Source organism: Capra hircus, chromosome 4 (genome assembly GCF_001704415.2).
Source record: "Capra hircus breed San Clemente chromosome 4, ASM170441v1, whole genome shotgun sequence".
Lineage (NCBI taxonomy): Eukaryota > Metazoa > Chordata > Mammalia > Artiodactyla > Bovidae > Capra > Capra hircus.
Genome location: NC_030811.1, coordinates 106,104,327 through 106,131,696, shown reverse-complemented (window position 1 = coordinate 106,131,696; position 27,370 = coordinate 106,104,327). Strand labels below are relative to the sequence as shown.

Sequence of the window (27,370 nt, the reverse complement as noted above, 5' to 3'; positions counted from 1 at the left end):
TAAGCTGTGACCTGAGGGAGAGGCAGCAGCCCCCTACAAGAAGAGCATTTCAAGCAAGAGTACTCCCAAAGACGCATAACCACCAAGAGGATCCTGTAGTATTTTGCAGCCTGGATACAAACACCTTTAAAAAAATAGTTTGTCATTTAATTCTCACAATGGTATTGTACAGTACACATTTGGTGGGTCTAATAAGAATGTCCAGTTAATTGGACTGCTTGGTAACATTTAAAAATCAGTTTTCAATATCCTGTGTTAATGGGTCACAGTATTATTGGTTGATTCTGTTATCTATAACATAATTGAATATTGTAAAAGTTTGTTGTTGTTGTTTAGTTGCTAAGTTGTGTCCAACTCTTCTACCCCATGGACTATATCCCGCCAGGCTCCTCTGTCCATGGGATTCTCCAGGCAAGAACACTGGAGTGGGTTGCCGTTTCCTTCTCCAGGGGATCTTCCCGACCCAGGGACAGAACCACATCTCCTGCGTTAACAGGAGGATTCTTTAGTGCTGAACCACCAGGGAAGCCCCTGTTGTAAAACTTAAGCAAATTATATAAAGTTACAAGAAGAATAAAGTTATTATATAAAGCATAAAATGTACATATAATCCGTTTAATTTCATAGTTCTCTAAATGATCAGTAAAATGATCATCGAATTACTTTTATGAATATATTTTTCGGTGGTGGGGGGCTTCCCTAGTGTCTCAGACAGTAAAGAATCTGCCTGCAATGCAGGAGACCTGGGTTTGATCATCATCTAAGTACTTTTATGAATATATTTTTAGGTGGTGAAGAGTTGGCTTTAAGTAAAATGCTACATAGTAATGTTCACCTTAAGTACAGTCTGTTGTTAATAGGCTTCTAGGAACTTTAGATGAATTTCATAAACAGGAATGTGCTTATTTGTTCTGACTTCCCATTTCTGCCATCATGACATGTTTGATTTCTATATGTCTGTAGAATTCACAGTAAACAAGTGTACAGAGCATTTGTGAATTAGAGGGTCTGCATTTCCTTACTGTTTCCCTAACCGAGAACTCTGACTGCTCTTGCTTTTAGTCTTTTTTCCTGCTTTAAGTGCAGTTGCAACTAATACCCTCTTTTGTTCCTCTCTGGAGTCACAAGGTGAGTCCTCAGTCTGGTTTACTGCGCTGGGCAGGTGAACCTGGGGAACTCGATTCCAGAGGGGCCCAGCTTCATGGCCACCTGAGAAATACGCTGGCGACACAATGCTACTTTCTGTCCTTGTTTGTGTTCTGTGAGTCAGTGTGACGTGTTACGAGTGTTTGGGGCCTAAGAGATTGCATCGGTGGCTATTTGATTTGTGTGTGTGTGTGTGGTGTAAAAATGGATAATCTGTCATCTTTGACTTGAAAATCATAAAACCTAAATAAAGAGAGCCAAGAAATCAAATTTATTATCATTCTCAACATAGATTCCCTTTTCCTGTAATGTAAAATATTCTGTATTAATGACTTGGGCAGCTGTGCCTCAAATCCCCAAGGTATCTTTGAATTTAGTCATTGTAATTCAGGTAACTTAAAGGTTTCTTACAGGGTGGGTGTTTCTGTTGCTTTGTTCCGTGAGGACGAGGCATGGCATTTTTAATCAGTTCTCTGGGGGAAAGCTTGACTACATGCTCCCAACTTAAGTTTGTTGATTCAGTGTTGCTAAATAAAATTTTAAAATAATTGAATAACTTGGGCAGAAAGAACTTTGTCCTTTTAGATCTAATAGTTTTCATCCAGTTTGTGAGTTTACATTAAGGAATATAAATAATTTAGTTCTCCAAAACTGAAAAACTACTGTCATTTTAGCCTTTCAGGAAATTGTGAGTATGGCAGCACTATATATGTCTTATAATGGAACTAATAATGATTTATGTAGTTCAAAAGCAAGATAGGTATCTTAAGCCATTTGCTTTCATTAAAGGGGCTATGATAAATGCATTTCTAAGTATGAATATTTTGGGGGGATACAATTGTCCTTTTATTTACAGAGTTTGACAGTTTCAATTTTCATGTGTCAAGGTTTCTTACAGGTTCCAAAGTGTTTCTGACTGTACTTTTGGGATAGTTAGTTGTAATTTTCTTTAAGGAAAAAGAAGGACAAATGTGATTAAAGACAATAATGGAATTTGAATTTCCTTTCGTTAATTTTTATTGCCGAGTTAATTAAGTACAATAGGCAACTTGTACAAGTGATGAAAAGGCAGTTATAAACTTCCTCCATTCTAAAATTTCTCCTACAAGCTTCTCTCCTCTTTGCTTTCTTTCCTTCCCATTTAACTACTTAAATAATGTTAACTATTGAAATAATGTTCATTTGTAAAAGATCAAAATGATACAGAGATGAAATGTTCAGAAAAAATGTGAAAGACCACACCCCAAACTTTTGTGGGCATTCTGTCAGCTTCTCTATTTACATAAATAAATATATACACATCTAGCACTTAAATTTGTACATATTTAAAAATAAACATAGAAATGGCATCACATTTATATAGTATTCTGCAAGTTGCCTTTTTCACTTGTCTTGGGAAACTATGTTGGTACATTTTTTTAATTCTTTTTAACTGTTGCATACTATTCTATAGTATAGATGTACCATAGTTAATTTGACCAATCCTTGTATCTTTTTCTATATACATATATTTCTTCAAGATACAAATATATCCGTAGCTTTTCTGCCCTAATGTTCCTGTTGTTGTTGTGGTTTAGTTGCTAAGTCTTGTTTGACTCTTTTGCAACCCTAAAGACTATAGCCCACCAGGCTCCTCTGTCCGTGGGGTTTCACAGGCAACAATACTAGAGTGACTTGCCGTTTTCTTCTCATGAGGCTCTTCTGGGTCTCCTGCATTGCAGGAGGATTCTTACTACTCAGCCACCAGGGAAGCCAGTCTTCCTATTGCTTGCACTTAAAATCTCTGTTCTCTTAAATCTGTAGATTATTGGCGTTCTGAGACTCCGTCACCATCTTATATTCAATTTCATTCTCTTCTCTTCTTGCCAGTGGTGTTTCTTATTGGCATCTTAAAAAGTCGTGGCCCAGATATGTTTGTAAGAACCAATCAGTCTCAAGTTTTATATGTCAGATGTATAAGGAATTTTATTGCACTTGGATGCTAGCCTGTAGGATCAGGTAGCACAAATCCAGTGATTCACATTAATTATAAATACAGATGGTAATTAAATGGTGCACACAGTGAATTTATTCAGCAGTCAAAATTGTGTGTTAAAGTAACTATTAAAAATTCTGTTCTTTGGGTGAGGATATTGTTGTGAAATCTATTTTTAAATGATTTTTATATGTTTTACTGAGATTTAAAAATGTCTGTCTTAAAGAATAATATTTCTAAGCTATTTAAGAATATTTCCAGAAACAAAAAATAGAAAAACTGATGGTAAGTGTAGGATGTTTTTAAACTAAAGAACCTTATTATGCTCTCTAATGAAAATAGAGAAGAAGGACAAGCCTAAAGAAATGGTAAATTGGCAGCAGGAAAGAATGAGGCTCAAGTAAGAGTAACAGCAAGAACTAAAAGGGACTAAACTTTGTTACCCAGGTAATCACTATGGCCTCATTGGAAACAGAGTTCTCAAGATTGAGAAAAGATGCCCTCAAAGCTAACTAGTTTTCTTATTTGAACCCTGACAAATTCACAAACAAACCAAAAAACCCTGAAGAGTTTTAGAAGTTGAGATAGCAGAGAATAAATAATATTTGAATCTGAATAAAAGTTTGCTTTTTTTCTATGCTGATTCATAAAAATTAAGTTTAGTATTAAAAACACTTAATCTGTCTCACTCATTGAAATGAGAAGAATTGAGGGCTATGATTTTTGATTTGAGAAGTTAAAGCAGTATGAGAGAACTCTCTAGAGTCCTGGGGTTAGATTAGGCCAAAGGTAGCATTTCAGTGTTTGGGAAGCTTTGTTAGGCAAGTTAAATTTCAAACTCATAGTTTAAATTTACAGTGATTGAAATAGTTTCAGTTGAATGCTATTTATACATAGTTAATTCTATTTATGTGTTGTGTGTATACACACACATAATTAATTGTATTTAAGGTATGTGTTGTGTGTGTGTGTGTGTATACATACACACACATGTTTTTAGTTAATGGAAAAATTTTCAGACATGGACAAGTGTAGAGAGAATATCATGAACCACCGTCATGTACCTATCACTTGGTTTCCCACATTTATCAATTTAAGGCCAATCTTGTCTCCTCTGTACTCCCACCTACTTTTACTCTCAACCCTAGGTTATTTTAAAATAAATCACAAGCATATAGTTTTAATCACAAATATTTCAGTATTTCTCTAGGAGACTTTAAAATAATGGCCATAATACCATGTTCATTACTAATCAGTTCAGTTCAGTCGCTCAGTCGTGTCCGACTCTTTGCGATCCCATGAATCACAGCACGCCAGGCCTCCCTGTCCATCATCAACTCCCGGAGTTCACTCACACTCACGTCCATCGAGTCAGTGATGCCATCCAGCCATCTCACATCCTCTGTCGTCCCCTTCTCCTCCTGCCCCCAATCCCTCCCAGCATCAGAGTCTTTTCCAATGAGTCAACTCTTTGCATGAGGTGGCCAAAGTACTGGAGTTTCAGCTTTAGCATCATTCCTTCCAAAGAATATGCAGGACTGATCTCCTTCAGAATGGACTGGTTGGATCTCCTTGTAGTCCGAGGGACTCTCAAGAGTCTTCTCCAACACCGCAGTTCAAAAGCATCAATTCTTCCGCGCTCAGCTTTCTTCACAGTCCAACTCTCCCATCGATACAGGACCACTGGAAAAACCATAGCCTTGACAAGACAGACCTTTGTTGGCAAAGTAATGTTTCTGCTTTTGAATATGCTATCTAGGTTGGTCATAACTTTCCTTCCAAGGAGTATGCATCTTTTAATTTCTTAACTGCAATCACCATCTGCAGTGATTTTGGAGCCCCCAAAAATAAAGTCTGACACTGTTTCCCCATCTGTTTGCCATGAAGTGATGGGACCAGATGCCATGATGTTCGTTTTCTGAATGTTGAGCTTTAAGCCAACTTCTTCCCTCTCCTCTTTCGCTTTCATCAAGAGGCTTTTTAGTTTCTCTTCACTTTCTGCCATAAGGGTGCTGTCATCTGCATATCTGAGGTTATTGATATTTCTCTCGGCAGTCTTGATTCCAGCTTGTGTTTCTTCCAGTCCAGCGTTTATCATGATGTACTCTGCACGTAAGTCAAATAAGCAGGGTGACAATATACAGCCCTGATGTACTCCTTTTCCTGTTTGGAACCAGCCTGTTGTTCCATGTCCAGTTCTAACTGTTGTTTCCTGACGTGCATACAGGTTTCTCAAGAGGCAGGTCAGGTGGTCTGGTATTCCCATCTCTTTCAGGATTTTCCACAGTTTCTTGTGATACACACAGTCAAAGGCTTTGACATAGTCAATAAAGCAGAAATAGATGTTTTTCTGGAACTCTTGCTTTTTCAATGATCCAGCAGGTGTTGGCAATTTGATCTCTGGTTCCTCTGTCTTTTCTAAAACCAGCTTGAACATCAGGAAGTTAATGGTTCATGTATTGCTGAAGCCTGGCTTGGAGAATTTTGAGCATTACTTTACTAGCGTGTGAGATGAGTGCCATTGTGCGGTAGTTTGAGCATCATTTGGCTTTGCCTTTCTCTGGGATTGGAATGAAAACTGACCTTTTCCAGTCCTGTGGCCACTGCTGAGTTTTACAAATTTTCTGGCATATTGAGTGCAGCACTTTCACAGCATCATCTTTCAGGATTTGAAACAGCTCAACTGGAATTCCATCACCTCCACTAGCTTTGTTCGTAGTGATGCTTTCTAAGGCCCACTTGACTTGACATTCCAGGATGTCTGGCACTAGTTGAATGATCACACCATCGTGATTATCTGGGTCGTGAACATCTTTTTTGTACCGTTCTTCTGTGCATTCTTGCCACCTCTTCTTAATATCTTCTGCTTCTGTTAGGTCCATACCATTTCTGTCCTTTATCGAGCCCATCTTTGCATGAAATGTTCCCTTGGGATCTCTGATTTTCTTGAAGAGATCTCTAGTCTTTCCCATTCTGTTGTTTTCCTCTGTTTCTTTGCATTGATCACTGAAGAAGGCTTTCTTATCTCTCCTTGCTGTTCTTTGGAACTCTGCATTCAAATAGGAATATCTTTCCTTTTTTCCTTTGCTTTTTGCTTCTCTTTTTTTCACAGCTATTTGTAAGGCCTCTGCAGGTAGCCATTTTGGGTTTTTGCATTTCTTTTCCATGGGGATGGTCTTGATCCCTGTCTCCTGTACAATGTCACGCACCTCTGTCCATAGTTCGTCAGGTACTGTATCAGATCTAGTCCCTTAAATCTATTTCTCACTTCCACTGTATAATCATAAGGGATTTGATTTAGGTCATACCTGAATGGTCTAGTGGTTTTCCCTTCTTTCTTCGATTTAATTCTGAATTTAGCAATAAGGAGTTCATGATCTGAGCCACAGTTAGCTCCTGATCTTGTTTTTGCTGACTGTATAGAGCTTCTCCATCTTTGGCTGCAAAGAATATAATCAGTCTGATTTCAGTGTTGACCATCTGGTGATGTCCATGTGTAGAGTCTTCTCTTGTGTTGTTGGAAGAGGGTGTTTGCTATGACCAGTGCATTATCTTGGCAAAACTCTATTAGCCTTTGCCCTGCTTCATTTCATATTCCAAGGCCAAATTTGCCTGTTACTCCAGGTGTTTCTTGACTTCCTACTTTAGCATTCCAGTCCCCTATAATGAAAAGAACATCTTTTTTGGATGTTAGTTCTAAAAGGTCTTGTAGGTCTTCATAGAACCATTCATTTTCAGCTTCTTCAGCATTACTGGTTGGGGCATGCTGCTGCTATTTCTAAGTCACTTCAGTCATGTCCGACTCTGTGCGACCCCATAGACGGCAGCCCACCAGGCTCCCCCATCCCCGGGATTCTCCAGGCAAGAATACTGGAATGGGTTGCCATTTCCTTCTCCAATGCATGAAAGTGAAAAGTGAAAGGGAAGTTGCTCAGTCGCGTCTGACTCTTAGCGACCCCATGGACTGCAGCCTAACAGGCTCATCCATCCATGGGATTTTCCAGGCAAGAGTCCTGGAGTGGGGTGCCATTGCCTTCTCTGAACATTTTTCTAGATTCCACGTATATGCAGTAATGTACAAGGAAGGACATCTTTTGTGTGTTCTAAAAGGTCTTGTAGGTCTTCATAGAACTGTTCAACTTCAGCTTCTTTAGCGTTACTGGTTGGGGCATAGACTTGGATTTCTGTGATATTGAATGGTTTGCCTTGGAAATGAACAGAGATTATTCTGTCATTTTTGAGAGTGCATCCAAATAGTGCATTTCAGACTCCTTTGTTGACCATAATGGCTGCTGCATTTCTTCTAAGGGATTCCTGCCCGCAGTAGTAGATATAATGGTCATCTGAGTTAAATTCACCCATTCCAGTCCATTTTAGTTCGCTGATTCCTAGAATGTGAACATTCAATTCACTCTTGCCATCTCTTGTTTGACCACTTCCAATTTGCCTTGATTCATGGACCTAACATTCCAGGTTCCTATGCAATATTGCTCTTTATAGCATTGGACCTTGCTTCTATCACCAGTCATATCCACAACTGGGTATTGTTTTTGCTTTGGCTCCATCCCTTCATTCTTTCTGGAGGTATATCTCCACTGGTCTACAGTAGCATATTGGGCACCTACCGACCTGGAGAGTTACCCTTTCAGTATCCTATCATTTTTCCTTTTCATACTGTTCATGGGGTGTTCAAGGCAAGAATATTGAAGTGGTTTGCCATTCCCTTCTCCAGTGGACCACATTCTGTCAGACCTCTCCACTGTGACCCATCCATCTTGGGTGGCCCCACACGGCATGGCTTAGTGTCATTGAGTTAGACAAGGCTGTGGTCCATGTGATTAGATTGACTAGTTTTCTGTGATTATGGTTTCAGTGTGTCTGCCCTCTCACGCCCTCATTAATAATAATGACCATAATACTTCCAAAACTAGAAATAATTCCCAATAACATGCATCATCAAACATCTATTCAGATTTTTAAATTTCCTGGTTGTCTTTTTGTCATGTTTGACTCTGCAACCCCATGGACTGTAGGCTGCCAGGCTCCTCTGTCCATGGGATTTCCCAAGCAAGGATACTGGAGTGGGGTGCCATTTCCTTCTCCAGGGGATCTTCCCAACCCAGGGATTGAACCTGCGCCCCCTGCATTGGCAGGCAGATTCTTTACCACTGCACCACCTGGGAATCCTTGTTTCAATAAGAATCCAGATAAACTGATGCTTTATAATTTGTTGATATATCCATTAAATCTCTTTTTGAAAAAAAAATTGTTTTTTAGCTTTGTATTTTCAGTTAATGTTTTGTGCGTTTTTTTTGTTTTTGTTTTTGTTTTTGTTTTAAATTTTGGCCCTGTTGCTTGGCATGAGGGGTCTTAGTTTCCCAAGCAGAGATTGAACCTGTGCCCCTTGCAGTGGAAGCATGGAGTCCCAATCGCTGGACCATCAGGGAATTCCCTTGAGTTAATTTTACAGAAGGGTTGCAAAAACAGTACAGCTTCCCTACCTGTTAACATGTTACATAGTTATAGTACAGTTATCAGAACTAAGAAATTTAACATTGATGCAATATTAGTTACTAAGTGTATTATATTTCCCCAGTTTTTACCCTGATAACTCCTTTTCTGTTCCAGGACCTAATCTAGTGTTCCACATTGCATTTGGTTGTCATGCTGCCTTAGTTTCTTCTAATCTGATAGTTCTGTAGTTCTTGCTTATCTTTTGGGACATTAAAACTTTTGAAGGCTCCTGGCCTGTTATTTTGTAGAGTGTCTATTTTGATTAGATTGAGGTTGTACATTATTGTGAGGAATATTACAGAGCCAATAATCCTGTCTCAGTGTGTACCAATCTGAGGGCACGTATTAGTATCACCTGCTGTTTTTATTTTTCTTTATTGAGGTCGCATTGGTTTATAACTTTGTTTTACATATACCTTATAATTTTACCTCTGTGTACAGTGCAGCATGCTCACCACTGGAAATTTAATGTCCGCTGTCTCCATGCAGTCCATCCTCTTTGCCCGTTTCACTCTGCCCTGCCCGCCCTTCCCCCTCTGGCAACTACTACTCTGTTCTCTGTGCCTATGTGTTTATTTCTGTGTTTTTGTTTGGTTTGTCTTGTTCACTTATTTTGTTTTTTATATTCCACATGAGTGAATCCTGTGGTGTTCATCTTTCTCTGACTTATTTCACTTAGAATAATACCCTCAAGGTCTATCTCTTCTGTCACAAGGCAAGATTTCGTCTCTTTTGTGACTGAGTGGTTATAGACACACACACACACACACACACTAGACACACACACACACACACACACACACCCCACACCACCCCCCAATTCTTCTTTAGCTATTCATCTGGTAATGGGCATTTTTTTTCCCCCATCTTTTGGCTGTTGTATAATATGCTGCCATTAATATAGGGAAGCACCTATCTTTTTGAATTAGTGTTTTCGTATTCTTCGGATAAATTCCCAGAAGAGGAATAGCTGGATCATTTGTCATTATTCAGTTACTGAGTCCTGCCTGACTCTTTGCAACCCCACAGACTGCAGCATGCCAGGCTTTCCTGTCCTCCACTGTCGTCCAGAGTTTGCTCAAAGTCGCGTCCATTGAGTCAGTGATGCTGTCTAACCATTGCATCTTATGCCGCTCCCTTCTCCTGTTGCCTTCAGTCAGTCCCAGCATCAGGGTCTTTTCCAACAAGTGAACTCTTCACGTCAGTGGCCAAAGTATTGGAGCTTCAGTTTCAGCAGCAGTCCTTCCAGTAAATATTCAGGGTTGATTTCCTTAAGGATTGACTGGTTGGATCTCCTTGCAGTCCAAGGGACTCTCAGGAGTCTTCCCCAACACCACAGTTCAGAACCATCAATTCTTTGGCTTTCAGCCTTCTTTATGGTCCAACTCTCACATCCATACATGACTGCTGGAAAAACCACAGCTTTATGCACCTTTGTCAGCAAAGTGATGTCTCTGCTTTTTAATACGCTGTCTAGGTTTGTCATAACATTTCTTCCAAAGAGCAAGCCTCTTTTAATTTCATGGCTGCAGTCACTATCTACAGTGATTTTGGAACCCCAGAAAATAAAATCTGCCATTGCGTCCACTTTTCCCCCTTCTATTTGCCATGAAGTGATGGGACCAGATGCCATGATCTTAGTTTTTTTGAATACTGAGTTTTAAGCCAGCATTTTCACTCTCCTCTTCAGCTGGATTATATTGTAGTTCTGTTTTTTTGTTGTTGTTGAGGAGTCTCCATACTGTTTGCCAAAGTGCCTGTACCAACCTACATACTGCCAGTAGTGTAGTGTTTTCTCCAGATCCTTGCCCACGCTTGTTTTTGACAATAGCCGTTCTGACGTGTAAAAGCTAATGTCTCACTGTGGGTTTGATTTGCCTATCCCTAATAGTTAGTGATGTTGAACATCTTTTCATATGTCTGTTGGCCATCTGTATGTCTTCTTTGGAAAAATGTCTATTCAGTTCCTGTGCCTATTATTTAATCAGGTTGTTTGAGTTGTATGCATTCTTTATGTATTTTGAATATTGATCCCTTATCAAATACATGATTTGCAAATATCTTCTTCCATTTGATAGATTGTGTTTTATTTTGCTGGTGGTTTTCTTTGCTGTGCCGAAACTTTTTAGTTTGATGTCCCATTCTGTCATTTTTACTTTTGTTTCTTCTTGCTTGAGGAGACATATCCAGAAATATGTTTCTAAGACTCATGTCAGAGTGTACCGCCTATAGTTTTGTTTAGGAGTTTTATGGTTTCAGGCCTTACATTCAAGTCCTTAATCCATTTTGAGTTAATTTTGTGTATGGTATAAGATGAGGGTCTAGTTTCATTCTTTTGCATGTGACTGTCCAGTTTTGCCAGCACCATCTGTTGAAGAGACCGTCCTGTTTCTGTTGTATAGTTTTGACTCCTTTGTCATAAATAAGTTGAGCACATATAAGTGTGTTTAGCTCTGGGCTCTCATTTCTGTTCCATTGATCTGTGTATCTGTGTTGTTTTTTTTTCTCAGTTTCCTTTTTTTTATTCCCCTGTAGTTTTTGCCTCTGCTCTGGATTTGTGTTTTATAGTTACGGTGAGGTTTGTATAGAATGTCTCATGGGTTAAAATAGTCCTTTCTCAGGTGGTAGCTTCCTGTCTGCATCTGTCTGTATGGGTTCTGTCCTTTTCCTCTCCTCCGCCACCCTTGTTCTTGTTGTCTCAAAGTATCCTTTTTTATGTCGTGAGTTTATTACCAAATTGAAGTAGCTATAGTTACTGTTACTGCCTTTTTTTTCCTCTTTAACATTTGTGCTTTACTGTTTTTTATTTTGTGGAAAAAATCTATTTTGAGGCTTGAAACTTCTGATCCAATTCTGAGAATATAAAGAAATATTATATTGTTTAAAAAAAGAAAGCAAACAGGAGTGTAATGTATAATACAGTATTATTAACTAAAGTATAGACTTTGTTCAGATTTCACAAAATTTTATGCTTTGTGTCCATTATTTGTTTTCATACCTTATTCAAAGTTCTGCACTATACTAAGTTGCATTGAGCAACTCAGTTGTATGGAACAAGTTCTGATAAATTCTCTTTTCACTTTCATTCCGTTACAGATACTTTCTAATTTTATTTGTTAGGGCTTCTTAGAGATACCCATCATTTAAAAATTGACATTTAATTTCCAAATACATGGGGTTTTTAAAGCATCTTTATTAATTTTTCATTTAAATACATTCTTCTTGGCAATCACCTACTGTGTTTTTTCAGTCTTTTTACTTGATTGAGGCTTCCAGTGGCTAAGTCAAAGATCTCTCTTGATAAGTGTCACATTGCACTTGAAAATATGTAAGTTACTTTTGAGTATCTTTTGATATTGATTTCTAACAATTCAGTGATAAGACAACAGACTAAAAATGATTTAAATACGTCTAGACCATGAAATTTTTGCACCTTGTGTTATGTCCCTGGGTATGTTCCAGTGTCTCCTGATTGATAGTCTCTTGAATAGAATTTATATCATGCTGTTGTGTGAAAATTGTATAAATCTTAATTGTGTTGAATTAGTTCATAGTGCTTTTCAGGTTTATATCCTTCTCCTCCTCTGTATGTTCGTGCTATTAGTTTTTGGAAGTTTCATACTGAAACTCCAACTAAAAATCTTAATTTTCTACTTGAAAATAATTATATTGTAGAACTATATATAACTTTGTTCTATATTTTCCAAGTCCCCTATAAGTGTGTTATCGTACTTTCATAATTTAAAAGAAAAAGTAAACAACCCCTGAGAGAGAGTTGAAGGTTCTGATTTCTGCCTACTCATCACTGTTCAGAGTCTTCTGTACTCTTGGCTTTTGTTTCTTGCAGAAGAGCTCCTTCTATGTTTCTTGTAAGGCAGGTCTAATGTTGAACTCCTTTAGCTTTTGTTTGATGGGAAAGTATTTGTCCTTCATACCTGCATAACTTTGCTGGCTAGAGGGTCTCTGACAGTGCTTATCTTTGAGAATTTTGAGCTTTTCATTTCACTGTTGCCTGGGCGGTAGCATCTGCTCATTTCCTAGTGGTGGTGCCTTTGTCGGTTACCATATGTTTTTTTCCTGGCTGCCTCTAAATTTCATCATTGACTTTTGAGACTTTTAATGTAGTGTGTTTTGGAGAAGTATTTTTGCACGGAGGTGATTATGTGTTCTTGTAGGTTCATGGACTTATATATCCAATTCCTTTTGGGGATTGGGAAGTTCTCAGCTATTATTTCTTTAGACAAACTATGCTTCCTTCTCAGATGCTTGCTATCCTAATGTTGCCTTTCCTAAAAGAGTCAGATAGTTCTTACAGAATTTCTTCTTTTTAAAAAATTTTTTACTTATTTATTGTTGAAGAGTATTTGATTTATAGTGTTAGTTTCTGCTGTACGGCATTGTGAATCAGCTATACATATGTCCACACTTTTTCAGATTATTTCCTCTTATTAGGTCATTACACAGTATCAAGTACAGTTCCCTGTGCTCTATATTATAGTCGGGTCTTTATTAGTGATCTACTTATTATATGTAGTGGTGTATAGATGTCAGTCCCAATCTCCCATTTATCCCTGCCCTCCCACTTTCTCTCTTGGCAAGTCATAAGTTTGTTTTTTACATCTGTGACTCTCTTTCTGTTTTGTGAATAAGTTCATTTATACTTTTTTTTAGATTCCACGTATAAGCAATATCATGATATTTGTCTTTCTCTGACCTCACTCAGTATGACAATCTCTAGGTCCATCTGTGTTGCTGCAAAGGGCATTATTTCTTTTTTTCTCTTCTTTTTTTGATGACCTGTTCCTCTGCTGGTCCATTTGAAGTAACAGACGTCTGTCTTCTTCAGGTAGTTTTTGGTTTGTTTTTTTTGTTGTTGTTGTTGTTGTTTTTAATTTGATTCTAAGGATTCAACAGTGTAGAAATTAGAGTCCTTTCTTTTGTTTGCCAGTGGGTGGTACTATAACACAAACTTTTTGTTTTCCTTAACCTTAGCTGCCTCTGGTTATGTTTGAGCCTTGGCACTTTGCACCTCAGTCATAGGCGTTGCCCATTGACACTGTTGGTGTGTTGCTGCTGTGGGATTGCTGGCATTGCCACCTGGGACGCTGGGCTGGTGACTGCTTCTGCTGTGTCCAGGATCTCTGAAGCCACAGGCCCTGCTGCAGGTGGGGAGGAGCTGGAGCAGGGTTGCCCTTGCTGTGTCTGGGATTGTTGTCTTTGCAGGCAGCACAGCTCTGGGCAAGGGGTCAGAGTTGCGGGTGCCTCCGTACCTGAAGGAATGGCGTCATAGGCGCCTCTGCCGCTGCTGTCCGGTTATCTGTGACCACGAGAGCCGCTGTGGCCAGGAGGCTGGGGTCACATGTGCTTCCTCCTCTGCTGCTACTGGCTTCCTTAGCACTGTTGGCGCAGCTGCTGCGACCAGGTAGCTGGAACGGCAGGCACTGCCTTTGGATTCTTCTGGTCTGTTTCCTCTGTGTGTTCCAGTCTGCCCACCTTTAGGTGTACAGATGTGTGAAACTCTGGCATCGCAGTGTGTTGGGCAGAGGTACCTTTGTTGAGTACAGATGTTTAGTGGTTGCAGATTAAAGGGGAGAGACAAAGAGAGCATCTCACTTCATCACGATGCTTTCAGTATCACTTACTCTGGTGCTGTTAATCCTGACCATTCGCTTAGTCTTCCAGCTTTCTCCACTGCTATGTTGTTTTTTTCTTTATTGATTCTAACCCTGGGGTTGTTTGTTTTTGTCTTTTCAGAGTCTCGATTTCTCCAATGGAATTTCAGAGTGATATTTCACATAGTCTGTAAGCTGTCTTAAAAGTAGAGGCTTATTCCGTACAGACTGATTTTCAGTGTAGGTGGTCAAGTACTTCCATCAGGTGGTGGTGGTTTAGTCACTAAGTTGTGTCCTACTCTTGTGACCCCGTGGACTATAGTCTGCCGATCTCCCCTGTCCATGGCATTTTCCAGGCAAGAACCGTTTCTTTTGTCGTTTCATTTAGTCACTCGGTCATGTCTGACTCTCTGTGACCCCATGGTCGATAGCCCTCCAGACTTCTCTGTCCATGGGATTCTCCAGGCAAGAATACTGAAGTGAAGTGGGTGGCCATTTCCTTCTCCAGGGGGGTCTTCCCAACCCAGGGACTGAACCCATACCTCCTGCATCTCCTGTATTGCAGTTAGATTCTCTCCACTGAGCCCCAGGGAAGCCTCTCCTAGTTCACCCTGCTATTCTAATGTTTATCACCATAGGTTAGTTTTTCCTGATTCTGGCCTCCATATAAATGTCATTACACAGTATACACGTACTCTGTTATGTCTGGCTTTTTATGCCCAACATTGTATCTGTGACGTTCACACATGTTGCTAGGTAGAGCAGTAATTTTTTGTGTTTGCAGGGCTGTGTGGTTTTCTACTGTGTTAACAGGACATAGATTATCGACCATTCTACCCCTGACAGAGTTGGCTGGTCCCTTCAAACTGCTCTTAAGTGTGGTGACATGCCCTTACCATAAACTGACTCGGGAACTGGGACTCATTAGAGGACAGAAACAGCACCTTCACACCATCCAGCTCATGCCTCTACAAGGCAGGGATAAGGCTGCTAAGTCACTGCTATGTAGCATGCGACCCCATAGACGGCAGCCCACTAGTCTCCCCCGTCCCTGAGAGTCTCCAGGCAAGAACACTGGAGTGGGTTGCCATTTCCTTCTCCAGTGCATGCAAGTGAAAAGTGAAAGTGAAGCCACTCAGTCGTGTCCAACTCTTAGCGACCCCATGGACTGCAGCCCACCAGGCTCCTCCATCCATGGGATTTTCCAGGCAAGAGTACTGGAGTGGGGTGCCACTGCCTTCTCCAGAACTTGGATGTCAGAATGCAATGCATGTTTTCTTTCTTTCCTGTTTGTAGTAAAGCACAGTTAAATTTGCATAAATGAAAAAGTGTCTCCAAACCTGTGTAGAGATTTAAGTTATCGAAAGTTACGTGGCCTTGAATGCTGGATGAATTTAGATTTGGTCCCACTGGCCAACTGTGAGTAAACTCTTGCTAAATTGGGTATGGTTTGTTTTTTCAAACTTATTTCCATCTACAGTTCTTCACCTTACGTGAGACACACCCAGATGTTAGTATGGCATGTGTGCGTGCTAAGTCGCCTCAGTTGTGTCTGACTCTCGTGCCCCTGTGGACTTGTAGCCTGTCAGGCTTGTCTGCCTTTGGGATTCTCCAGGCAAGAATACTGGAGTGGGTTGCCATTCCCTTCTTCAAGGGATCTTTCTGACCCAGGGATTGAACCCAAGTCTGTTTATGTCTCCTGCATTGGCAGGCAAACTTTTTATACCACTAGCACCACCTGGGAAGCCCCGGCAGTTACTCAAACTAATCCATATACCAAATCCTCCAACCCCTTCAATGGTACTTCCCCAAATCTGCTTCAGTGGAAGGCACAACCATCTCCTCAGTTCCTTAACTCAAAAACACCTAGGAGTGACCCTTGACCCACAACCCCTCTCGTGACCTGCCTACCCTGAACCGCCAGATCCAGCTGTGCCACCAACAAATGTTACAAAGCCACCCGCTCCTCCCCAGCCCCACTGCCACCCCTCTGCAAGCACTGCCTGCCTGGACTAATGCAACAGCCTCCTGACCAGTCTCCTTACGTCCACAGTCCTGCCCCACGCCAAGTCCTCCTCTGAATCCACCCTCCATTCACTGCCCAGTGGCATATATATGTATATATATATATATATATATATATTTTGGCTGGGCCTTGTGGGTCATGGGATCTTAGTTCCCTAGGGATTGAACCTGCGCCCTTTGCAGTGAAAGTGCAAGAGTCCTAACCACAGGACTACCGGGGACTTCCCCCCAGTGGCTTTTAAAGACACAGATCGGGCCACATCACACTCTTCCTTAAAACTTTCCGATGGCTCAGTATCTAAAGTGCCTCATGCCCATCATAGTGACAGGTAAACCTGACTTCTCACGCAGGCCCACACAATGCTCACACCCTCCCGAAGCCAGCAAGCACTAGGCCCCTGCTGGCCGTAGGACACACCAAGCTCCTTCAACCGGCAGGCCTCTGCCCTGGCTGTTAGTACAGAAAGCTCCTTCCTGCCCTGCTCATCTTCATAAATGGCCACTGATTCTGCTGATTAAATCTCAACCCCAACTGTCTCCTCTCAGCAGCCCTCCCTGGCCACCCACGTAGTTGGCCCATAGACACATATCTGATGGCGAGGACACATTAAATGTTTCCACTCCAAGGTCTGAAAGTTTGAATACTTCAGTGCATTCCCATTTCCTTCTCCAGGGGATCTTCCCGACCCAGGATCGAGCCCAGGTCTATGATGGGATAGACTGACTGAGCCAGAAACTGGGTCTTACTCTGATGGGTGGGGCCATGCTTAGTAAATCTTTAATCCAATTTTCTGTTGATGGGTGAAGCTGTGTTCCCTCCCTGCTATTTACCTGGGGCCAAACTATTGTTTGGCCAGCTTCCCAAGTGGCTCAGACAAAAGCATCTGTCTACAATGTGGGAGACCTGAGTTTGATCCCTGGGTTGGGAAGATCCCCTGGAGAAGGAAATGGCAATCCACTCCAGGACTATTGCCTGGAAAATCCCATGGACAGAGGAGCCTGGTAGGCTACAGGCCATGGGGTCGCAAAGAGTCAGACACAACTGAGTGACTTCACTTTCACTTTCAAACTGTGGTGGCATCAGAGGGCAGACACATTGAAACCATAATCACAGAAAACTAGTCAATCTAATCACATGGACCACAGCCTTGTCTAACTCAATGAAACTATGAGCCATGCCATATAGTGCCACCCAAGATGGGCAGGTCATGGTGGAGAGGTCTGACAGAATGTGGTCCACTGGAGAAGGGAATGGCAAACCACTTCAGTATTCTTGCCTTGAGAACCCCATGAGCAGTATGGAAAGGCAAAATGATAGGACACTGAAAGATGAATTCCAAGGTTTGTACGTGCCCAATATGTTACTGGAGATCAGTAGAGAAATAACTCAGAAAGAGTAAAGAGATGGAACCAAAGTAAAAACAACACATAGTTGTGGATGTGACTGGTGATTGAAAACAAGGTTCGATGTGGTAAAGAGCAATATTGCATAGGAACCTGGAATGTTAGGTCCATGAATCAAGGCAAATTGGAAGTGGTCAAATAGGAGATGGCAAGAGTGAACGTCGACATTTTAGGAATCAACAAAATAAAATGGACTGGAGTGGGTGAATTTAACTCAAGATGACCATTCTATCTACTACTGTGGGCAGGAATCCCTTAGAAGAAATGGGGTAGCCATCATGGTCAACAAGAGAGTCCAAAATGCAGTACTTGGGTGCAATCTCAAAAATGACAGAATGATATCTGTTATCTCCAAGACAAACCATTCAATATCATGGTAATCCAAGTCTGTGCCCCAAACAGTAATGCTGAAGAAGCTGAAGTTGAATGGTTCTATGAAGACCTACAAGGCGTTCTAGAATTAACACCCAAAAAAGATGTCCTTTTCATTATAGGGGACTGGAATGCAAAAGTAGGAAGTCAAGAAACACCTGGGGTAACAGGCAAATTTGGCCTTGGAATGCGGAATGAAGCAGGGCAAAGGCTAATAGAGTTTTGCCGAGAATGCACTGGTCATAGCAAACACCCTCTTCCAACAACACAAGAGAAGACTCTACACATGGACATCACCAGATGGTCAACACTGAAATCAGATTGATTATATTCTTTGCAGCCAAAGATGGAGAAGCTCTATACAGTCAACAAAAACAAGACCAGGAGCTGACTGTGGCTCAGATCATGAACTCCTTATTGCCAAATTCAGACTGAAATTGAAGAAAGTAGGGAAAACCACTAAACCATTCAGGTATGACCTAAATCAAATCCCTTATGATTATACAGTGGAAGTGAGAAATAGATTTAAGGGACTAGATCTGATAGAGTGCCTGATAAATTATCAACAGAGGTTCGTGACATTGTACGGGAGACAGGGATCAAGATCATCCCCATGGAAAAGAAATGTAAAAATGCAAACTGGTTGTCTGAGGAGGCCTTACAAATAGCTGTGAAAAAAAGAGAAGCCAAAAGCAAAGGAGAAAATGAAAGGTATACCCATTTGAATGCAGAGTTCCAAAGAACAGCAAGGAGACATTAGAAAGCCTTCCTCAATGATCACTGCAAAGAAATAGAGGAAAACAACAAAACGGGAAAGACTAGAGATCTCTTCAAAAAATTAGAGATACTGAGGGAACATTTCACACAAAGATGGACTCAATAAAGGACAGAAATGGTCTGGACCTAACAGAAGCAGAAGATATTAAGAACAGGTGGCAAGAATACACAGAAGAGCTGTACAAAAAAGATCTTCACGACCTAGATAATCATGATGGTGTGGTCATTCACACTTACCTAGAGCCAGACATCTGGAATGTGAAGTCAAGTGGGCCTTAGAAAGCATCACTACGAACAAAGCTAGTGGAGGTGATGGAATTCCAGTTGAGCTATTTCAAATCCTGAAAGATGATGCTGTGAAAGTGCTGCACTCAATATGCCAGCAAATTTGGAAAACTCAGCAGTGGCCACAGGACTGGAAAAGGTCAGTTTTCATTCCAATCCCAAAGAAAGGCAATGCCAAAGAATGCTCAAACTACTGCACAATTGCACTCATCTTACATGCTAGCAATGTAATGCTCAAAATTCTCCAAGCTTCAGCAATATGTGACCTGTGAACTTCCAGATGATCAAGCTGGTTTTAGAAAAGGCAGAGAAACCAGAGATCAAATTGCCAACATCTGCTGGATCATCGAAAAAGCAAGAGAGTTCCAGAAAAACATCTATTTCTGCTTTATTGACTATGCCAAAGCCTTTGTGTAGATCATAATAAACCATGGAAAATTCTGAAAGAGATGGGAATACCAGACCATCTGACCTGCCTCTTGAAAAATCTGTATGCAGGTCAGGAAACAACAGTTAGAACCGGACGTGGAACAACAGTTGGTTCCAAATAGGCAAAGGAGTACGTCAAGGCTGTATATGTTCACCCCGCTTATTTAACTTATATGCCGAATACATCATGAGAAATGCTGGGCTGGATGAAGCACAAGCTGGAATCAAGATTGCCGGGAGAAATATCAATAACCTCAGATATGCAGATGATACCATCTTTATGGCAGAAAGTGAAGAAGAACTAAAGAGCCTCTTGATGAAAGTGAAAAAGGAGAGTGAAAAAGTTGGCTTAAAGCTCAACATTCAGAAAACAAATACCATTGCATCTGGTCCCATTACTTCATGGCAAATAGATGGAGAAACAGTGGAAACAGTGTCAGACTTTATTTTTGGGGGCTCCAAAATCACTGCAGATGGTGATTGCAGCCATGAAATTAAAAGATGCTTACTCCTTGGAAGAAAAGTTATGACCAACCTAGATAGCATATTCAAAAGCAGAGCCATTACTTTTTCAACAAAGGTCCGTCTAGTCAAGGCTATGGTGTTTCCAGTAGTCCTGTATGGATGTGAGAGGTGGATTATAAAGAGAGCTGAGCACCAAAGAATTGATGCTTTTGAACTGTGGTGTTGGAGAAGACTCTTCAGAGTCCCTTGGACTGCAAGGAGATCTAACCAGTCCATCCTAAAGGAAATCAGTCCTGAATGTTCATTGATGCTGAAGCTGAAACTCCAATACTTTGGCCATGTCATGTGAAGCGCTGACTCATTTGAAAAGACCCTGATGCTGGGAAAGATTGAAGGTGAGAGGAGAAGGGAACAACAGAGGATGAGATGGTTGGATGGCATCACTACTCAATGGACGGGAGTTTGAGTAATCTCCAGGAGTTGGTGATGGACAGGGAGGCCTGGCGTGCTGCAGTCCATGGGATCACAAAGAGTCAGACGTGACTGAGTGACTGAACTGAACAGTCAGTGAAGATTTTTACATTTCAGACAGTACATTTAAGAGTTCTAGAGTTTTCACTTGGTTCTTAAAGTTTTTTACTTTATGCTGAGACTTCTCATCTGTGCATTTATTTTGACCATATTTTCTTTTATGTATCTAAACATATTCATAATAGCTACTTTAGAATCCTTTGCTGCTAATTTTAATGTCTGAATCATTTCAGACATTGTCTTTTCTCTTGATTTATCGGTCACATTTTCTGTTTCTTCATGTTTCTTGTGATTCTGGTTTTTTTTCTGGACACTGTCAATCATTTATACATTGTAGAGACGTTCTTCCACTGTATTCTTTCAAAGCGTATTGAATTTTGTTTCATCAAGCAGTTAACGTGGTATACTTGTTCTCTAATTTCTGTGTTCACCTTGGCAAGAACCAGCAGAAGAATTAATCTATTAGTTCATTCTATCTTATCTGAGCTTTGTCCTGAGCATACGTAGTTAAGGGGCTAACTGGAGATTTTGGCAGTTTATTTACAGAATTTGGGGATCCTCTTCTGCAGTTCTTTTTCTGAGATTTCCCTTTCTTATGTTTCAACTCCTCCTGTTCTCCCACACTGCTGTGAGTCCTCAGTCACCTTGCAGTAGCAACTGGCATCTTCCCTCTGTAAAACAGTCATAAAAATGGCAATCTGATCCAGTGTTCTCTGCCATTCTCCATTCTGTCAAATCCTTTCTACTTTCTGACTGGTTGCTCTCCAGCGTCTTTGGATTGCTGTTTGGATTATGTTTTGGATTATGTTCCGTCTGGACTTCATGTTACCTGTAGAAGGGGCAGATAGAAGGCACTCCTCACATAACTTTTCTTTTTAGTGTGGTAAAAATATATTTAAAGTTTGCCTTTTAGCCTTTTAAGGGTACATTCAGGGGCATTAATTGCATTTACAGTCTTCTTCATCAATTCCCACTGTCTTTACCCCAAACGTTTTCTCCAAATAGAGACTCTGTGTCCCAGAAGCAGTGCATCCCTACCCCGTCTCCCCCACCCTCTGGTAACCTCTAATGTACTTTCTGTCTCAGTAAAATTGCCTATTTTACATATTTCCCATGAGCGGAATCCTACAATATTTGTTCTTTAGTGTCTGGCTTATTTCAGTTTTAGCATGATGTTTTCTAGTTTCATCCATGTTGTAGAATGTATCAGAACTCTTTTTAAGCTTGCACACGGTTCCATCATACGGATACGTTTTATGTATCCATTTGTCTGTTGATATCCACTTGGGTTGTTGCCACATACTTGCTGTTGTAAGTAATGGATGCTGTAATGAATATGGATGTAAAAGTGTCTGTCTGAGTTCTTGCTTTCATTTATTTAGGGTATATACCTATAAGTAATCCCTGGGTCGGGAAGATCCCCTGGGGAAGGAAATGGCAACCCACTCCAGTATTCTTGCCTGGAGAATCCCATGGACTGAGAGCCTGTTGGGCTGCAGTCCACAGGGTCGCAGAGAGTTGGACATGACTGAGCAACTTCACTTTCACTTTCACCTATAAGTAGCGCTGGATTATATGATAATTCTTTAACTTCTTGAGGAACTGCCAAACTGTTTTCCACAGTGGCTATACTCTTTTATATTCCTACTAGTAATTACAAGTTTGCAGTTTCTTCAGATTCTCACCCACATGTATTTTCCTTATTTATTTATTTATTATTATAGTCATCCTAGTGGGTAACTTCATAGCGGTGTCTCATTGTGATTTTGATGTTTGTGTCTCTAATGACTATGTTGAGTGTCTTTTCATGTTCTTGTTGATGGTTTATATATGTTTGGAGAAATGTGTATTCACGTTTTCTGCCCATTTTTTGAGTGGTCTTTTTTTATTGTTAACTTGTCGGAATTCTTTATATATTCTGGTTATTACAGACATGGTTTGCAAATATTTTTTCCCGTTCTGTGGTTTTTCCACTTTGAGTGTCTTCTGATGCACAAAAGTTTTTAATTTTGATGAATCCAATTTATCTAGTTTTTCTTTTTTCGTTTATGCTTTTGGTATATTTTAGACTCCTCTGCCAAATCCAAGTCATGAGAATTTACCCATTTTTTTCTAGGAGTTTTATGGTTTTAGCTCATTTGTTTGTGTCTTTATCCATCTTACAGCATTGATTTCTGTATATTGTGGGAGGTAGGGATGCAGCTTTTCTCCTTTGCATGTGGAAATCCAGTTTTCCCAGCAGTATCTGTTGAGGAGATATTCTTTCCCCCATTGATGGACTCGATGCTTTGCCGTATGTATATGGGTTTATTTCTGAACTCTCAGTTCTATTCCCTTGGTGTATATATCTACCCTAAAAGCCAGTACCATACTATTTTGATTATTTAGTGTAACTTTGTAGTAAGTTTTAAAATTGAGAACTGAATACTCCAACAGATGGTCTTGGCTATTCAAGGCTTCACATTTTCATATGAATTTGAGTTTTGGTTTTTCCATTTTTACAAATGAATAACTTCTTAAAAAACTTGCTTATTGGATTCTGATTACTTTAGAGATTTAATCAGGTCAATACAGACATTTAATTCACATAATGGATTATAAAGAAGTGTCTAAACACTTGTCCTTTCTTCTGTTGAAGTACAATTGAATTCTTTTCAGTGTTTTGCTTTTATAAACAACGCCATAATGAACATGCTCTGCTTGATACTTGTCCACGTGTTGGAAAGTTTCGTTAGGACAGTAGTTCTCAACCTGGGCAGTTTTGTCTGCAGGAGAACATTTGGCAGTGTTTGGAGACGATTTTGACTGTCAAGACTGAGGAGGAGTGCTACAGGCACAGAGCAGGTGGCGAGACCAGAAAGTGAAGTCGCTCAGTCGTGTCCGACTCTTTGCGACCCCATGGCCTGCAGCCTGCCAGGCTCCTCTGTCCATGGGATTTTGCAGGCAAGAATACTGGAGTGGGCTGCCATTTCCTTCTCCAGGGGATCTTCCCGACCCAGGGATTGAACCCAGGTCTCCCGCATTGTCGGCAGATGCGTTTACCGTCTGAGCCACTAGGGAGAGACCAGAGGTACTGCTCAACATGCCACTGTGGTGGAGCAGATTCCCACCCACCCAGCTACAAAGCGTGACCCAAATTATACAGCTTGTAAATAGAGCCGAGGTTGAGAAGCGCTGCTCTGGGGCATATACTCAGAAGTGGGATTTATAAAACCCTAGAATGCTTCCCTGGTGGCTCAGGTGGTAAGAAGCTGCCTGCAGAGTTTGAGACCCGGGTTTGATCCCTGGGTTGGGAAGATCCCCTGGAGAAGGAAATGGCAACCCACTCCAGTGTTCTTGCCTGGAGAATCCCATGGACAGGAGAGCCTGGTGGGCTGTGGTCCGTGGGGTCACAAAGAGTTGGACACAACTGAATGACTAACACTTTGACTTTCAGGATGTGTACAGTTTTTTTGTTATTATATTAATGGATTTCTATAAAACATGAAGATATTATTTCCGATTCAAGCAAAGGTTTTATTTGGAATACCTGGACTTAAAATGAAGGTTTCTTTGGTGATGCTGGTAATCCAGCAGTTATAAGCAATTTAATTGTCTTAAACCAGATAAAATAGCAGCATTATCCAGAGTTCACTAATTTGTTTGCTTGCCCAGAGGGGGCACATCAGTTTTTAACTTTGTGAACTGTACTTCCTGCCTGATTACAATATTGATTTTAGAGTGAGAATCTGCTGCTAATTAATCTGCGCTGAACAATGGTAGTTGTAATATCAAGTTGACTAAATGAGAGAAAAATTACAGTGTGAAAAATGTAGAATTTTTTTTCTGACAAAGATGTTTGTTAAATATTGAAAGCTTAAAGTTTGAAAGTTTCTCTCTGTGATTTAAATTGGTTTTTAAATTGAAGACAGACGAATAAACCTTTTAAGAATTTTAAGACTCACTTTTAAGCCTATAAGACCCATAGTTCTCCATCTGAAAATGTGATGAAATTTATGCCTGGGAACTGTGTGTGTTTTTGTGTACGTGCCATTTTGCATATGATTTGGGGTAGTTTATGCGTGTTCCTGAAGCCTGTTCGTGGGCCACTTCTACTCCATTTGAGCCTTCTAGATTTTCAGATTCAGGACTTTGGTGAAATTCTTAAAATGCTAATAATAAGATACAGGGTATTTGAAATGATCACTGAGTAGTGAAGACACAGGTCATGTCTGATTTGCCAAATGCATAAGAGTCGGTGGTAGAATTAAGTCCTTCAATGTTAAATGAATGAATACAGATCTTATTTTAATATCTATAACTCATTTTTTGTTGTTGTTGTTCTTTTTACTAGGCATATGCAGCAGTGCTGTGGCAACAAGCTAATGAAAGTAAACAAAATTCAACTGAAAAAGCATGTTTTGGAATCTCGCTACCAGAAGAAAAACTTAATGACTTTCGTGATGAACAGATCGGACAATTGCAGGAACTGATGCAGGAAGCCACGAAACCCAACAGGCAATTTAATATTACTGAGTCTAGGAAACCAAAGTTTTAGTTTATATAATAAAGTTTAAAAAAGCATTTCAAGTTCAGAGCCTTTTAACTAATTGGGTTTTAAAATTTGTTTCTTAAGCTTTTAGGTTTTGAGAATGCCTGGTGTTAATGAACTGTTCTTTTATTTGGGGATATTTTGAATGTTGTAATATACAGATCAGGATCATGAGTGGATGAAACTACATTTTTTGAAGTAGTAACAGTTGCTGGATAGGATTTGTGTTTTGGACTACATAAGAAAGCTTGTCTAAAGCTTGTCTAAACTGGACAAGCTTATGAAATTTTCCCCAAAATTTTATATGTAAATTTGTTTTAGTGCTATTCATGTTCAGGCATTAATCTTGTGGCTCTAGCTGTATCAGATTAGTATATCATGATCATGATAGATCCAGAATTCCAGGGTCATTCTTTAATTCCTGTTTGCATGGAATACCTTTTTCTGTCCTCTTACTTTTGTTCAGTATCCCTAGATCTGAAGTGGGTCTCTTGTAAACAGCATTTATAGGGATCTTGTTTTTGTGTCCATTCAGCCAGTCTGTTTTTTGGTTGGAGCTTTTAATCCATTAAGATTTAAGGTAATTATCAATATGTATGTTCTTACTGCCATTTTGGTAATTATTTTGAATTTGTTTTTGCAGGTCTTTTTTGTTTGTTGGTTTATGGTTACCATGAAGCTTTAATATAGCGGTCTATATTTTAAGTTGCAGGTCTCAGATGCATTTCGTGTCCTGCGTTTGTACCCTCTTCTCTTCTCGCAGTCACTGGTTTTGATATATTTGTGTGTGGATGATTGCCTACTTTTGCTGTACGTTTGCCTTTATGGGTGAGCTTTCCCATTTGTAATTTTCTTATTTCTAGTTGTAGCCTTTTTCTTTTCTGTCTATAGAGTTCTTTAGTGTTTGTTGTAAAACTGGTTTAGTGGTGCTGAATTCTCTTAGGTCTTGCTTGTCTATAAAACTTCTGATTTCTCTGTCAAGTCTGAATGAGAGCTTTGCTGGGTAGAACATTATTAGTTGTAGGTTTTTCCCTTTCATTACTTTAGATAAATAAATCATGCCACTCCCTTCTGGCCTGCAGAGTTTCCCCTGAAAAATCGACTGATGACTTTATGGGGATTCCCTTATGTGTTAATTGTTGCTTTCCCCTTGTTGCTTTTAATGTTCTCGCTTTGTCTTTAACTTTTAATCAGATATTAATATGTGTCTTGGTGTGTTCCTCCTGTGTTTATCCTCTTGGGTGGGGCCAGGTCTCAGTGTCAAAATGACAGCCTCCAGGAGAGCGCATACCAACAGGTATTTCCTGGGACCCCCCCACCTGAGCCACAAGAGACCCTCCAGGAGCTGCAGGTGGGTCTGGCCCAGGCTCCTGTGGAGTCACTGCTTTGTCCTGGGTCCCCTGGGTCCCAGTGCCTGTGAAACCTTGTGCGCGCTTCCAGAGGGGAGTCTCTGTTCCGTGCAGTCCTGTGGCGCTGCTGCATTCAAGCCCCGCTGGCCTTCAGAACTCCGGGGGCTCCTCCCCCCAGTGACAGACCCCGAAGACCGAGGAGCCTGCCGTGGGCTCAGAACCCTCACTCCTGTGGGAGAACATCTGTGATGTAATTGTTTTCCAGACACGGGTTGCCCACCAGCAGGTCTGGGATTTGATTATGTTGTGAAAGTGCCCCTCCTCATCTCACTGTGACTTCTTTTTTCGTCTGTGGGTATAGAAAGTCTTTGCGGGTAGATTTAAGTCTAATTTGTCAATGGTTGTTCAGCAGTCAGTTGTGATTTTGGTGTTTTCATGAGTGGTGGTGACCTGAATTCCTGCTAGGTTATTATTTAGATACATTGTTACCCTGAAAACTTCATCATTTCTGCTTTTAATAATACATAAGATTACTCTTTTAAGTGTTCCTTCTTCCTGAGTCATTTTTTATTTACAATGAAAGGTTAAAAAGTAGCTTTAGAATTCACTATTATACATATTATCATTTGTCTAATAGATTATACAATGTATAATACATTTCTGTGGTGTTTGTTAGTAACAGATGACCCCTTAAATAATTTGTAGTTACCTGGAGAATCTCATGGGCTAGCTCATGGAGAGATAAAAACACTTTCATTATTTTTTTTTCTTACACTTTAAGTTGATTTATAAACTGAAAAAAATCAAATGAAAATCCCATTCATATTCTAAAATGCTTCTGAATTTTAAAAAATATTACACACTAAAATGACTTGGATAATTATGTATGTTTACTCTGGGATTGATCGTTTTCAGATGCAGTTGTTTATATCAGCTTTTTAAAAAATTAATTCAT

The 27,370-nt window shown here is 40.2% G+C and overlaps 1 protein-coding gene across 1 annotated transcript in view; it reads left to right on the top strand.

Annotated features, from left to right (window-relative positions):
• Nucleotides 1–26,047, top strand: part of SDHAF3 (succinate dehydrogenase complex assembly factor 3) — an 89,240-nt gene extending 63,193 nt beyond the window's left edge. Inside the window, exon 2 of the mRNA XM_005678952.2 lies at nt 24,869–26,047. Within this exon, the coding sequence (XP_005679009.1) occupies nt 24,869–25,072 (204 nt within the window). The 3' untranslated portion in view covers nt 25,073–26,047. The remainder of the gene's footprint in view (nt 1–24,868) is intronic.